General features: G+C 42.7%; 3 protein-coding genes and 1 long non-coding RNA gene across 10 annotated transcripts in view; 1 reads left to right on the top strand and 3 right to left on the bottom strand.

Annotated features, from left to right (window-relative positions):
- LOC113109173 (NACHT, LRR and PYD domains-containing protein 12-like) overlaps positions 1–14,931 on the bottom strand; it is a 1,059,377-nt gene that overhangs the window by 360,596 nt on the left and 683,850 nt on the right.
- The window catches only part of LOC113109178 (NACHT, LRR and PYD domains-containing protein 12-like), a 365,574-nt gene that overhangs the window by 141,251 nt on the left and 209,392 nt on the right, over positions 1–14,931 (bottom strand). The window lies entirely within an intron of this gene.
- Positions 1–14,931, top strand: part of LOC113109181 (NACHT, LRR and PYD domains-containing protein 3-like) — a 113,894-nt gene that overhangs the window by 45,371 nt on the left and 53,592 nt on the right. For all 4 annotated transcript variants that reach the window (XM_026272825.1, XM_026272823.1, XM_026272824.1 and 1 more), the window contains one exon: positions 14,572–14,750. In XM_026272825.1, coding sequence (XP_026128610.1) covers positions 14,572–14,750 — 179 coding nt within the window. The remainder of the gene's footprint in view (positions 1–14,571; positions 14,751–14,931) is intronic.
- Positions 3,938–8,554, bottom strand: LOC113109262 (uncharacterized). Its single transcript, XR_003292917.1, has 3 exons — positions 7,950–8,554; positions 5,622–5,702; positions 3,938–4,332 (listed from the first exon to the last, which is right to left on the bottom strand). It is a non-coding gene; the product is annotated as an uncharacterized LOC113109262 (long non-coding RNA).

The following is a 14,931-nucleotide window of genomic DNA, read 5'->3' as shown; positions in this document are numbered from 1 at the left end:
GTTGTCTGATATGTTCAGTGGAATTCTGCAAGAAAGTGCCTCAAATAATAATAATACGTTGGCTATTTTGTTCTTAGGCTACTATATATATATATACATATATATATATATATATATATATATATATATATATATATATATATATATATATACAGTATTGTTCAAAATAATAGCAGTACAATGTGACTAACCAGAATAATCAAGGTTTTTAGTATATTTTTTATTGCTACGTGGCAAACAAGTTACCAGTAGGATCAGTAGATTGTCAAAAAACAAACAAGCCCCAGCATTCATGATATGCACGCTCTTAAGGCTGTGCAATTGGGCAATTAGTTGAAAGGGGTGTGTTCAAAAAAATAGCAGTGTCTACCTTTGACTGTACAAACTCAAAACTATTTTGTACAAACATTTTTTTTTTCTGGGATTTAGCAATCCTGTGAATCACTAAACTAATATTTAGTTGTATGACCACAGTTTTTTAAAACTGCTTGACATCTGTGTGGCATGGAGTCAACCAACTTGTGGCACCTCTCAGCTGTTATTCCACTCCATGATTCTTTAACAACATTCCACAATTCATTCACATTTCTTGGTTTTGCTTCAGAAACAGCATTTTTGATATCACCCCACAAGTTCTCAATTGGATTAAGGTCTGGAGATTGGGCTGGCCACTCCATAACATTAATTTTGTTTGTTTGGAACCAAGACTTTGCCCATTTACTAGTGTGTTTTGGGTCATTGTCTTGTTGAAACAACCATTTCAAGGGCATGTCCTCTTCAGCATAGGGCAACATGACCTCTTCAAGTATTTTAACATATGCAAACTGATCCATGATCCCGGGTATGCGATAAATAGGCCCAACACCATAGTAGGAGAAACATGCCCATATCATGATGCTTGCACATCCATGCTTCACTGTCTTCACTGTGTACTGTGGCTTGAATTCAGAGTTTGGCCTGTGGCCCTTGGACCCAAAAAGAACAATTTTACTCTCATCAGTCCACAAAATGTTCCTCCATTTCTCTTTAGGCCAGTTGATGTGTTCTTTGGCAAATTGTAACCTCTTCTGCACATGCCTTTTTTTTAACAGAGGGACTTTGCGGGGGATTCTTGAAAATAGATTAGCTTCACACAGACGTCTTCTAACTGTCACAGTACTTACAGGTAACTCCAGACTGTCTTTGATCATCCTGGAGGTGATCATTGGCTGAGCCTTTGCCATTCTGGTTATTCTTCTATCCATTTTGATGGTTGTCTTCCGTTTTCTTCCACGTCTCTCTGGTTTTGCTCTCCATTTTAAGGCATTGGAGATCATTTTAGCTGAACAGCCTATCATTTTTTGCACCTCTTTATAGGTTTTCCCCTCTCTTATCAACTTTTTAATCAAAGTACGCTGTTCTTCTGAACAATGTCTTGAACGACCCATTTTCCTCAGCTTTCAAATGCATGTTCAACAAGTGTTGGCTTCATCCTTAAATAGGGGCCACCTGATTCACACCTGTTTCTTCACAAAATTGATGACCTCAGTGATTGAATGCCACACTGCTATTTTTTTGAACACACCCCTTTCAACTAATTCAACTAATTGCCCAATTGCACAGCCTTAAGAGCGTGCATATCATGAATGCTGGGTCTCATTTGTTTTCTGAGAATCTACTGAACCTACTGGTAACTTGTTTGCCACGTAGCAATAAAAAAATATACGAAAAACCTTGATTATTCTGGTTAGTCACATTGTACTGCTATTATTTTGAACAATACTGTATATATATATATACACACACACACACAAAGATATATACATACATATCAGATTGTAGCCATATTTATGCTAGATTTTCTGCTAGATTTCTGCTTTAATTTGATAAAAATGTTTATTTATGCCCTGGCCCTATTTAAATACACTCTCTCAAATATTTCTCAAATGTCAGGCAGATGACAAGCTCAACTGCTCAACAGCTAGATGGTTATCTGTCTGAAGTCCCCATCCCCAGAAGTGATAACAGTCTTGCCAACTGGAGAAGTAATGCACTTTCTAGTCCTACATAGAACAATTTCAAATGCACTTCACCTAAATGCACTTTGTTTTTATGAGAGAACTGTTCATTTTAAAACCTTTCTGCAGCCAGTAGGCCTGTACATTATTATTAAATATACACATGAGTGGGATAAATTTTTAGTTTGAATTTTATTTTATACTGTGCATTGTTGCAATGTGCTTAATAAATATTTGCATCATTTGTAATTATGTATTTTTATGTTTTTTTTTTTAATAAATTATGTAATTGTAATTATCTTTGAAACTTTAATATTAATTTATGCAATTTCAATGTCTTAATTTTAGTAAAGTTAGTACACATAAATGCAATGGTACTAATAATTGGCATAATTTCTTTCGGTGTTTCGGTTTCGGTTTTCGGCCTTGGTTTTCTCTTTTTCGGTTTTCGGTTTCGGCCAAGAATTTTCATTTCGGCGCATCCCTAATAGGAAACACGTCCCACAGCGCAACCACCTGAGCCCAACTTCAGTCTACTCATCACCTTGACTTTAACTGCGTCTGTAGATGGCACCGCAGCCAGACCGATATACACAACACAGACCAGAAGTCAACTTAGGTCCAGGCGCGTACGCCCGATGAAACCGTCTATAGATGATTGATAGATTAGAAATATTAGACAGAATGGAAGGTTAAATGAGTTTGAATGGTCTAGAAATAGAACATAGAATGACAGTTAAATGGAGTCTAAAGACCTTCAGTTTGTTTACATTTGAATTTTGACAGTTGGAGTTTGAATAGTCTTGGCTCATCTGAACATTTCCTCAATGTAAGTCTGTGGGATTTTGATGATTTTTAATCTTCATTTTTAGGTAAACTGTAAGTCATAATTAGAGGAGCAAGTGAGTGTTTCTCCAGACAGATCTGTGCTTATATCACTATGAAACAATATCTCACATTCAGCTCTGTCCCAGACAGCACACATACGTTGTGCCGATGTCGAGCCGACCTACAAAATTCCATCGGGACGATATCGCTCAGGGAGCGTTTGCTAATAGGCAAGATGTCTCGGCGACGTCGGCCTCTGATCGGAAATGCTCTCCGGCCGATGCTGGGACGATACATCCCGGCCGCTCAGCGTGGACGCGGTTCACCGGCGTTTTGCTCATCGTTACGGACCACCCGCGACTACCGCCGCTGGTTTATAATAAATCAATACACACCACTCTCAAGAACCGATGCAACTTTATTAATATTTTCATTTATTTCATATTACATGCACAAATACATTAACATTTACCAGATGCTTTGATCAAAAGTGGATAATTCGGTAGTCTTTCGAAAATTAACCATGATTTTACTACAGCTTTTGCAGTAAAACCATAGAAAAAACAAAATCAACCATAGTTTTACTACAATCACCATGATTTTACTACAGCTTTTGCAGTAAACCCATAGTAAAAACAAAAATAACCATTACTACAGTCCTTGCATGGTTAAATGTTGTATGAGTATAGCACCTTTTGACAATACTTATTTCAAACTAGGTTTACAGGAAATGCATGTTTCAAGGTTACAGTTTAAAAAGCCAGAGATGACTGAGACTCACTGGGAAGACCATCTAGTTCATAATAAAAGTCATGTGTTCAGTGCTGTCAGCATCGCAGGCTAACTTTATGCCAATAACTTTTTAAAAAGAGTTACATAAACACAAAATAAAACCAGGCAAACAATACTAATTAAGCAATTAAAATGTTTTAAATTGCATGATAAAAATTCTAAAATATTTTCTGATAAAATCTTACTAAACAAGTCTCTAGTTTTGTATTCAGTTAACATTAACATTATCTTTCAGCATTTTTAAAGGGTAAGTAAAAAAAAATGCAATCCATTTTGTATTTTGTTATATTGTTTGTAACAGAACAATTTATTATTTCTCCAAGATACCGTTTATTTGCAAAACTGATAGAAAACAGCATGTTTTCATTTAGATGCTGCATTGTGTCATTTCGTCAAAACTCGTCATTTCATTTTGCATCATCCTGCAGAGTGATGCTTACAAATAAAAGGGGACATGTAGGTCCACATAACTCAGTAAATATTGTTCATTTACAGATATAAGAGAAGTTACAGTAAAGCAGGTTGAAAATAATCAAATTTACCCTTATAGGCAAAATAAGGATAATATTTATTTTGTGTGTCCAATGTTTTGTGTGTTCATGTACAGTTGTTGTCTGTAGTCTTTGTGAGCGTTGGTGTCATCTGAAGTCATCACAAGTGAGTTTGGATTCAGTTTGGAGCTGGTGTAATCTCTAGAAACCTTGGTATTGACATCCTGAGATAGAAACAGGAAATAAAAAGGAGAAAGTTTAGAATAGCTGCTGCTGTTCATATTATTTCAGACAAAATATTATTTATTTAATCACATATAACTGGAGTGCATGGTTATTAGATGTGTTGTGTGAATACTAAACTATGTATTTTAATCTAATTAAAAAAAAAAAAAAAAAGTGAGTCCGAGCCCCAAATATTATTAGGATGGCTATTTCAAAGTAAAATACCAATAGGTTTTGCTTCCTTTAGTGGACTTTGATAAATTCTTGGTATTAGAATTTAGTGACCTCACTACAGGCCATGCACCATAGATGCTGCTGCCTCAATTTGAGCTTATTTTGCTCTATATATCTGATTTAATCACAAGTAGGTTTAATAAACGCACATCCACTTCCAATTCACCAATCAATAAACAAAAATCGACACACTGCCATTAATGCTCTCAAAAATCAATTTATTGATGAAGTGTTTCACGTGATCCCTGTAAATGTAATATTTGTGGAACAGGCATCTCTTTAGAATGGAATACACATTTCAGTAGGTGGAACATTATATTTGTAATTTATACTACCGTTAAAAGTTTGGGGTCAGTACGATTTTTTTTTTACGTCTTGGAGAAAAGTCTCTTCTGCTCACCAAGGATGCCTTTATTTGATCAAAAGCAAGTAAAAAAACTGTAATATTGTGAAATATTACAATTTAACACAACAGTTTTCTATGTGAATATATTGTGAAATTTAAATTTGTAATTTATTTCTGTTATCTAAGCTAATTTTTATTTCTCCAGTCTACAGTGTCACATGATCCTTCAGAAATCATTCTGATTTGCTGCTCAATAAACATTTTCAATAATTATCACTGTCTTATCATTTATCAAAAGTTAAAACAGACATTTCTGATTCAAACACTGTACTGTTTTAAAACTTTATTCATCAAAGAATCCTGAAAAAAATGAAGGAACACAGCGGTTTTCAACACTGATAATAGTCAGAAATGTTTCTTCAGAAGCAAAGCGGAATATAAGAATGATTTCTGAAGATCATGTGACACTGAAGACTGGAGTAATGATGCTGAAAATACAGCTGTGATCACAGGAATAAATTACTTCTCTAAATATATTCAAATAGAAAACTTATTTTAAATTGTAGTGATTTGTATTCATTTCATACATTAAACGGTGGTTGTCATAAAATACTTTCAAAAACACAAAAAAACCATACCTTCCCAAACTTCTGAAACAGTTGTGTATGTTCAAGATTGTACTTAGTTCATTTTTTTTTTTTTTCTTACTAGTCCTGCAGTTTCTAGCATCTTGGAGATGTTGTCTGACAGCAGCGGTGGGCCGTCAGGGTGAGCAGGGCTCTGCTGGCCCTATAAAAAACAAAATTGTTTGAAAAATGCTTTTACAGACTATTTAGTTATCATTTACATTTGTGTAATGTTCACACATTGCTTGTGATTAGTTTAGTTGAGGTTGACCTGGAATATCCTACATTAAAAAAAGTCTATGGCCAGCACTACAGATTGTGCTACCCTTTTGATGAAAGAAGTCACATCTGATTTGTTAAGAGCATTAGTGACAGAATCATCAGCCAATCAAATTTTGACGTTCAATGACAGCACACCCTCTGGGTCTAGAGATGTGCCCAGTGCTACCCCCAGCGTTAGACTGCCCTTTTAGTCAGGGATTTCCAAAGTACGAAAGTGAAATTCAATGAAAAGAAAATACAGCCTACAGATCTGATTGCCAATCTGCTACAATGCTTTTTTAAGGTGCTCTTTTGCAGAAAAAAAGAGAATAACTGAGAAATGAAGACCTACAACTGAGAAAGGAAGACCTAAACCCAAACTGAAGGCCAGCAACATTTTTATGCACCATTTCAAAGATTGCAACTACGAGTGCTATGAGTGGCTAACCGTTAACACCAAGCACAAGTTATTTTGTTGGCCGTGATTACTTTTTAATCTGAGTCAAGGGACATGAAATGAGTTCTTTATTATTTGATGAGTATTGTATCATGCACTAGCGCTGAAGATCTTTGCCCGAACCCGATGGGGTTTCGATTAGCGCGAGAAAGACGCGAAAATGAATGCTGAGAAGGTGTAACGGAGGCTTGCCTCTGGTGATTACGTTTTGGTTGCACCAGCAACTAAAGCAAACTCTGAGGTGTGGAAAAGTTTTGACCATGCTTATAATGAGAATAATGAGTGGTCTTTCCAAGTGGTCTAGTCTACGTTAGTTATGAGTATATTATGTTAAAACATGAATAAATTACTCATTGTTGACAAAAGGCAAAAGAGCTGTGTGCGTGCGCACATTTGAATAATGTTGGGCTGTAAACGGGTTCGGGCTTTAAAAAAAGCTGTCAATCAAAATGTACTTGTCGGGCTCGTGCCGAAACCTGTCGGGCTCGGGACCTGTCGGGCCTAACTTTTAAGGCCCGATTACAGCTCTAACATCCGGTGTGTGTGATAACTGTGACTTCTCAAAGACGCTGCGCATGATTAGATAATCATGCACTGTTCTAAAATAGCAAATAAAATGTGACGCGTCCGGTGTGTAGGGTTGGGTATCGTTTGAATTTTAGCGATTCCAATTCCGATTCTGCTTATTGATTACTAGTTTCGATTCCAAAGATAAAAAATCCAATATAAAAAAATTTAGTCAAACATTTAGATGTCAAACATGTTTCTGTCTTTTTACAAAGCATTCTGTTGCAGCTGAATAACATGAGCAAAAATCAGCAGCTTACAAAACACTACAAGAGGAATTTTGCCTATGCTTAAAAAAAATAAAATACCATAGCAAAAACAATTAATTAATACAAATATTAAAGTGTTAAAGACAAGTAACCAGTCAGTAGTAAGATATGAACAAACAAATCAATTAGCAATATCATAAATACAACTAAACAAAATTTCAGGTACTGAAACTGTAATTAAAAGTTTAAAAACACTGCATAGTTTTCTTTTTATAAATAAAATAAAGATTAATCAATTAAAGTTATTAAATATATTCAGTCGAGATCAGTGAATGTTTTTCTTTTGTTTCTTTTGTTCTTTGATTAACATTAATGACAGACGCATTTATTAGGCTGTTGTCTCTTTAAACAAAAATACTGTACGTGTTTGTTTTCTTTCTCATCTGTTCATCTGTTTACATTCATGTAAGACAAAAAAGTATGTGTTTATGATGATATACTGATGTAGTTTTCTGTATATTGGTCGACAAATATGAAAGAAGTCAGTTTCGACTCGGAACAACCTTTTCTACAGTTGAAATACATGGAATGGTTTGAGAACGGACACAAACCCGGGAACCCACAGCGTGACCGCAGACCGCTGCTCTCGTTCAGTATACATTTCGTTCAGTATTCATTTTAAAAACAATTGGTTTATAAATCTGTATCGGCCAGTGTGGTCTAAAATAGCTATCATTATTGGTAAAATCCACTATCAGTCGATCTCTAGTTGATAATACTGTGGTGCTGTGTGGATGTCCAGAAAAAAAAACAAAAAAAAAAACAAGACCAAATCAATACCGGTGGCTACTGGTGATACATTGAGGTCTAATGAAGCAAAATGATCGGTATGTAGGAGAAAATGAACACTACTTACAACAGTATTACCTTTAATCCATAGCCTAGGCAACCAACTGTCAGCACGTTCACAACTGTCTATAGAAACTGTCTATAGAACATGACTTATCTGTCGCATGACAACAGATGCACGGGCGAGATACTGGAGCTGATGACGCTGTGTCCGGCGCAGCATCGTGATGTCTATCAGCCATCGGCGATGGACGATGGAATCTTCAATCAGGCCAACCCTAACCAGGATGACATAATTAAACAATTGTACACAACTTTGAATAAAGATTTTATATTTTATTAGCTAAACAAATGCACAGCTTCCACCAAGAAAAAAATAGTTCAAGCAAGAGTACAGCGCCAACTGCTGTTACCCGGATGAGCCTGTGTTATTACATTTTACAGGTTGTTATCCAGGGATAACATACATCGGAATGTCGAAACTGACCAATCAGAATCAAGTACCCACAGAGCCATGTAATAAAAGTAATTAGCTACTGGTAAACTAATCATTCACAAAACATGACTATGTGTTCATAGATGATTAATAAGTGATGTTAATATTTGTATCTATGTTCTGTAGATTAAGTTATAAATAACTTACAAAGCTTTCTGCACCCACAATCTAAAGTGTAAACTACTCATCAGTTGTAAATGTAAACTTTCCGGTTACAGGTTGGTTGATTTTTTGTGTGTGTGTGTGTATATATATATATATATATATATATATATATATATATATATATATATAGGGGTGTAACGACACGCGTATTCGTATTGAACCGTTCGGTACGAGGCTTTCGGGTTGGTACGCGGTACGCATTATGTACCGAACGGTTCGTTGGACTAATTAATTATATTTGAAAAAAAAAAGTATATATATAATGATATGCATTCAACAAGGTAGCCCAATAACCCAAACGACGTAACAGGCAACGCCCCTGACACTGCCGAAGAAGAAAAAAACACCAACTTATACTTATATGTTTATGTTAGGCTACTCAGTCAGGCGCTCGCTCACTCAGTACGCGCTGAAGGCTCGTTGCAAAATGGCCAATGGTGGATAAAAAACAACAACGGTATGTCGCATCTGCTAGATGACAATAGGGTACACCAGCGGGAATACAAAAAAAAAAAAAAAAAAAAACACCTGCGGGAATACTTGAAACATGTCAACTCATTTACGCCGACATCACCTTATTGTGTCAGTATCTGGGAAAAGACGACGCAAACATACACGCAACAAACTATCCCCACAGCATTTAGACACCGGTACACCATTATAGCTTACAGGGAATCCAAAGTGCACCCAAACACCAGACCTGTTGGTTATTGGAGGATCTTCTATTTCTGGTCTGTTAAATGCATTAGACATTTTGCAACGAGCCTTCATCGCATAATGAGTGAGCGAGCGCCTTAGGGGCCGTTCACACATCGCGCCTAAAAACGCGTGGAAAACGCTAGGCGAGTCTTTCTCCTCCTTTCCAAAGCGCTCGGGCAGAAGTGCTCATGAGGCGTCTGTCTTTGCTAAGCAACAATGACGTGCTCTCTCCATGAGACGCGGAAATTTCAGCAAAGGATAAATGGATTTGCAGCTCTAAAAATCACTTGCAGTAGCTCTGCTACTAAATCTATTTCAAAATTGCAATCCATATACAACTATGATCAGCTGTTCCTTCATCTTGGCTGAGCTTTCAACGTTGTTACGTGAAAGGATGAAGCTGATTGGCTAGTTCTTGTCACATGACCCGCGGTGCGCTTGCGGCATTCTGAAAAGTTGAGATGTTTTTACATTTTGCTGTATCTAAAACGCACCGAACCGAACCGTGACATCAGTGTATCGTATCGAACCGTGAATTTTGTGAACCGTTACACCCCTAATATATATATATATACATATATATTAGGGGTATATTGTGACATGCGTCCCGAGCGCTCGTCAGCGTCGCCCTGGCAACACACGGGAATCACCGGCACGAGCTCATCACGGGCTGAGCGGCCGCACCTGCAGCTCATCAAGCGGAGCCTTCTTAAGCAGAGGAGGAAGACAGAGTGGTGAGGAATGTCTCCCAACAAGGACGCTAACCCTTTCCTCCTCTGTTACAGAGAGCAGCGTGTGACCGTCAGCCCCACTAAGGAGAGCACAGCACGGGATCCACCACTGAGAACACAGCGAGCACGAGGGACTTGAAGCGCCACAGGAGAGCACCGCCTTCACCAAGAGCACTATTTTACCTAATAAATCCACCCTTCGGGGACTTTCTTTGTCCATCGGTTGTCGTGTAGTTCCTCACCCCGCCACACTGGTGGAGAATGCGGGCAAGAGTGTGAGCTGGACACCGACAACCGACCCCTGAGGAGACCATTAAAGCCACCCGTTTGTTTGTTTTTTTTGTTTTCCTTTTTCCCCTGTCATTTGTATCTGCTCTGTTTTCACAGGCGGCCGCTCCTCCCCCGGCATTGAAGAACTGCTCAAACACCTCACCGAGGTGAGCATCCGCCAGCAACAAATAGTGGAGCACATGGCCTCACGTCAAGGAGACGCCGAACGTGAGCTCGCTGCCCTCCGCGCCGCCGCCCACCGCACGCCGCTGCCTGACCCCCGTGTCCAAGCCGTCCAGCTGATGTGTGTCAGAGTAGGCCTTTCCCCAATCTGTGCGGCGCAGCAGTTCCATGACTGGGAATATCGAGCTCGACAGCCCGCTCGCGCCCAGGCGGCTGAACTATCCCGGTTGGCCCACCATTGGCTGTTGACCGGGGGTCCCTCCGCACACCAGGTAGCTGAGCGTGTGGTGATCGACCGATCCGCGCCCTTCCCCGCGCGTTGAGGCAGGCGGCTGGCATGAGGAACCCCACCGATCTCGACGGGCTCGTGGAGGCCATTGAGCTGGCGGAGGCCGCCCAACACCGGGACATAGGGGAGCGAGCGCCGCCTTTTCCCCGAAGGGTGGTCCAGGAGCGACGCTCGCCGGAGGGCACCCAGCGACCCGTGAGCAGGCCTGCGGTTCCCGGCCCCCAGGACGAGCCAATGCCCACCGAGCCGCCGCGTTCCCCAGGACGGACATGGCTAGCAGGCTGTTCAGTCCACGGACCAGCGCCGAAGGCACCACGGGCCAGGGTGCGCATCAACGGCCGGCCATTCGTCGCCGTCCTCGACTCGGGCAGCGGGGTAAGCCTGATACAACCGACTGTCCTTCCACCCCGAACAGGTTCCAGGGCCCGGCTGGCGATAACGTGTGTGCACGGGGATACCAGGCATGTGCCGGCCCGGAGAGTGACCATCACCGCGACACCTGGTTCCTGGCCCGTCGAAGTGGGAATCTTAAGGAACCTACCGGTACCCGTTCTCCTCGGCCGGGATTGGCCGGGGTTCGATCAGCTCCTCACCTCCAGCACACAGCCTGCTAGCCCGGCCGGGAACCGCCGACGCCAGAGTCCAGCAAGGCGCCCTCGACGAGGCCCCGCGCTGCTGACGTCGGACAGCCCTCGAGGAGGTGAGTCCCCCTCCCAAAACTCTAACCTGTTCTTCGATGTCTTCCAGCAGATAGCGGGAGGGGGGACGCTCGCCAAAGAGCAGCGTGGGGACGAGCGCCTCAAGCATTGCTGGCCCCAAGTGCGGGTGGCGGAAGGAGAGGATCTACAACCAGCTCCACACCCCACTTCATCATCCAAAACGGCCTGCTCTATTATGTCGGCCAGCGGAGGGGGGAGGAAAAGACGCTGTTGGTGGTACCGCGGAGCAAAGTCCCGGCGGTCTTGGAACTCGCCCACGCCCACTCGATGGCTGACCACCTCGGCGCCCAAAACACTGTGCAACGGATCCGGGACCGCTTCCACTGGCCAGGACTGGAGGCGGATGTCAAGCGGTACTGCCAAGCGTGCCCGACGTGCCAACGGACCTCGCCACATACTCCTCCCCCTAGCCCGCTGATCCCGCTGCCGATCATTGAGGTGCCCTTCGAGCGCATCGGGATGGACCTGGTGGGGCCGCTGCCGAAGTCCGCCCGGGGGCATGAACACATCCTGGTTATCGTGGATTATGCCACCCGCTACCCAGAGGCCATTCCCCTCCGCAAGGCCACCACCAAAAACATCGCACAGGAGCTCTTCCTACTGAGTAGTCGGGTTGGCCTGCCAGCGGAGATCCTGACCGACCAGGGCACCCCTTTCATGTCCCGGATCATGGCTGACCTCTGTAAACTCCTCAAAGTCCGACAGATCCGGACCAGCGTATACCACCCACAAACCGATGGGCTTGTGGAACGCTTTAACCAGACCCTTAAACAGATGCTGCGGCGTGTCGTGGCCGAGGACCGACGCGACTGGGACCAGATGATCCCGTATGTGCTGTTCGGGATCCGGGAGGTGCCCCAGGCATCCACCGGCTTCACGCCCTTCGAGCTCCTCTTCGGCCGCCAACCCCGAGGGCTCCTAGATGTCGCCCGGGAAGCCTGGGAACAACAGCCTGCTGTATGTCGGACCACCGGGGATGAGGGAGCGGATCGACAGGGTCATGCCATTGGTCCGGGAGCATCTGACCAAGGCCCAGCAAGACCAGCAGCGCCTCTTCAATCAGGCTGCCCAACCCCGGGAGTTCCAGCCGGGAGATCACGTCATGGTACTGGTCCCCACCTCAGCCTGTAAGTTCCTGGCTCGCTGGCAGGGCCCGTATACAGTCACCGAACGGGTGGGACCCGTCACCTACAAAGTGCGCCAACCTGGTCATCGAAGGGAAGAGCAGCTCTATCATATAAACCTGTTGAAGCGCTGGGTGGGGACCGGGCCCCAGCTCTCGGCCCTCGCCGCCACCTCTCCCGTGGTTGTGGACATGGATCCCCACCTCTCCACAGCCCAGAAGACGGAACTGCAACACCTGGTCGGTTCTCGGATGTGTTCTCCCCTCTGCCAGGGCGGACGACCGTCATCCAGCACGAAATCCGAACACCACCAGGAGTCATCGTCCGGCAGCGGCCCTATCGTGTCCCGGAGGCTCGGCGACACGCAATCGAGACAGAGGTACAGGAGATGTTGAAGCTAGGGGTAATTGAGCCCTCGCGGAGTCCATGGTCCAGCCCCATCGTCATGGTCCCGAAGCCCGATGGCACCCTAAGGTTCTGCAACGACTTCGGCCGCCTAAATGAGGTCTCTGAATTCGATGGCTATCCCATGCCCCGCGTCGATGAGCTCCTGGATCGACTAGGAAGGGCCCGGTTCATATCAACTCTCGACCTCACCAAGGGGTATTGGCAAGTCCCCCTGTCCAAGGATGCCAAGCCTAAGACAGCCTTCTCGACCCCCAGTGGCCACTGGCAGTACCGGGTCCTTCCCTTCGGCCTGCACGCCCATTATTTTTCCTCATTTATTATTCCGTTTCTCTCGGAAATACGTCACAACACTGGAGAAAAGCCGTTTGCAACTTCCGTTTCACGGGGACTTCAATCTATAGAGTTAGCCTACCTGAAAACTGCTAAGATGCTAACGGACTTTTCCGAATAGACAAAACCGTTTCTATAAAATAAATTTAATTGAAACATGTCAATAACAGGCAGGAAACGTGTCAGGAATCTTTGTATGTAATATTTGTGTGGTTTTAGCGACTAAACTTACCCAAAACAGTGTAAACTGCAGCGAGAGACGGAGATTACTGCTTGTCAGTAACGTTTTTGTGTTGACGCCCCGTTTCCATGGCAACTCTGCTCCCCGCTCGCGCAGGACTCAACGCACACACAGCATTTAAACAAACATCTAGAGTTAAAGCATTACATTTATAATGTACAGTCTCATTCAATAATAAATTTAAAAATCATTTTGTAGTTCAGAAGCAACAGCAACAATAGCTCACCATATTATTTCACCGGATTATTTCTGGAAGCCTGTAAAAGAGTGAAAAACACGGTGAAAAAGCAGTCAGGACTTCTCTTTAATAATCCGCTTTTACATTTTCCCTCTGAGAAACTTCTGAAAACGCATTAAGGCGTTAACATTAATTTTAAAAAAATCGCTACCGTGACCGTTGGCTCAACAAGTTAACGGTAACATTATTTGAAAATGAGCCAGACTCTTCAGCTGCCCATATACTGTATAAAACACACCGTGTGCCTTACTAGTACATTTTCAGTGTCACATAATTAATAAAGTAGTATTTTTTTGTCTAATTGAGCTGAAGTGAAATCGTAACGTTACCTGAGAGCCACAAATGTCGCTGGGATTATCCTCTTCTCTCTCTCTGGGTGGTTAAAAGAGACGAATACTGGGCACGCGCACACAGATAAGCGCGGCATCGGCCCGCGGTCGTGAACCAACTCAGGGCCAACGATTGATGAGCTGGAGAACAGAGCACTGACCAAATTATATCGGCATCCGCCAGGCCGATGTTTTATAGATTTTTTAGGTATAGAGGCCGACGTTTCGATATTGGGCCGACGTCGGCCAGACGTACATGTGCTGTCTGGGGTGTGTCTGTTCAGTCCTGAAGCACATGACAGTTTCAAACAGCAGCATTGAGCATCAACATGCAGAAATCTGATTCTATCAGCAGCAGTTTGTTGCAATGCTTGTCATTATATCTCCTCTCCTGCTCTGAGACCAGAGTCAATAACAAACTACACACACTTCAACTACAATTAACACTGTGTCATTGTTCTCTACAGGTTGATGAGGTGTGACGTCACAGATGAAGGTTGTTCTGCTCTGACTTCAGCTCTGAGATCAAACCCCTCACACATGAGAGAACTGGATCTGTCTCTGAATAAAATAGGAGATTCAGAAGTGAAGTTACTCTCTGATCTGAAAGCTGATCCATGTTATAAACTGGAGACATTATACTGCTGTGAGTATATTATTATTTAAATCTTTTAAAATAGACAAAGTTTAGTAACAGACATATTTGGAGAATATAAGATAATAATTCAGCTCCACTTTAGTTTCTGTTCTTTAAACTGTTTAATTCTGTGATGATCTATGAATATATGAATATGTTCATCTCCTCCAATGTCTCTGTGTGTAAATGA

The sequence above is a fragment of the Carassius auratus genome, chromosome 9, assembly GCF_003368295.1.
Source record: "Carassius auratus strain Wakin chromosome 9, ASM336829v1, whole genome shotgun sequence".
Classification (NCBI taxonomy): Eukaryota; Metazoa; Chordata; class Actinopteri; order Cypriniformes; family Cyprinidae; genus Carassius; species Carassius auratus.
This window is presented reverse-complemented; position numbering and strand designations above follow the sequence as displayed.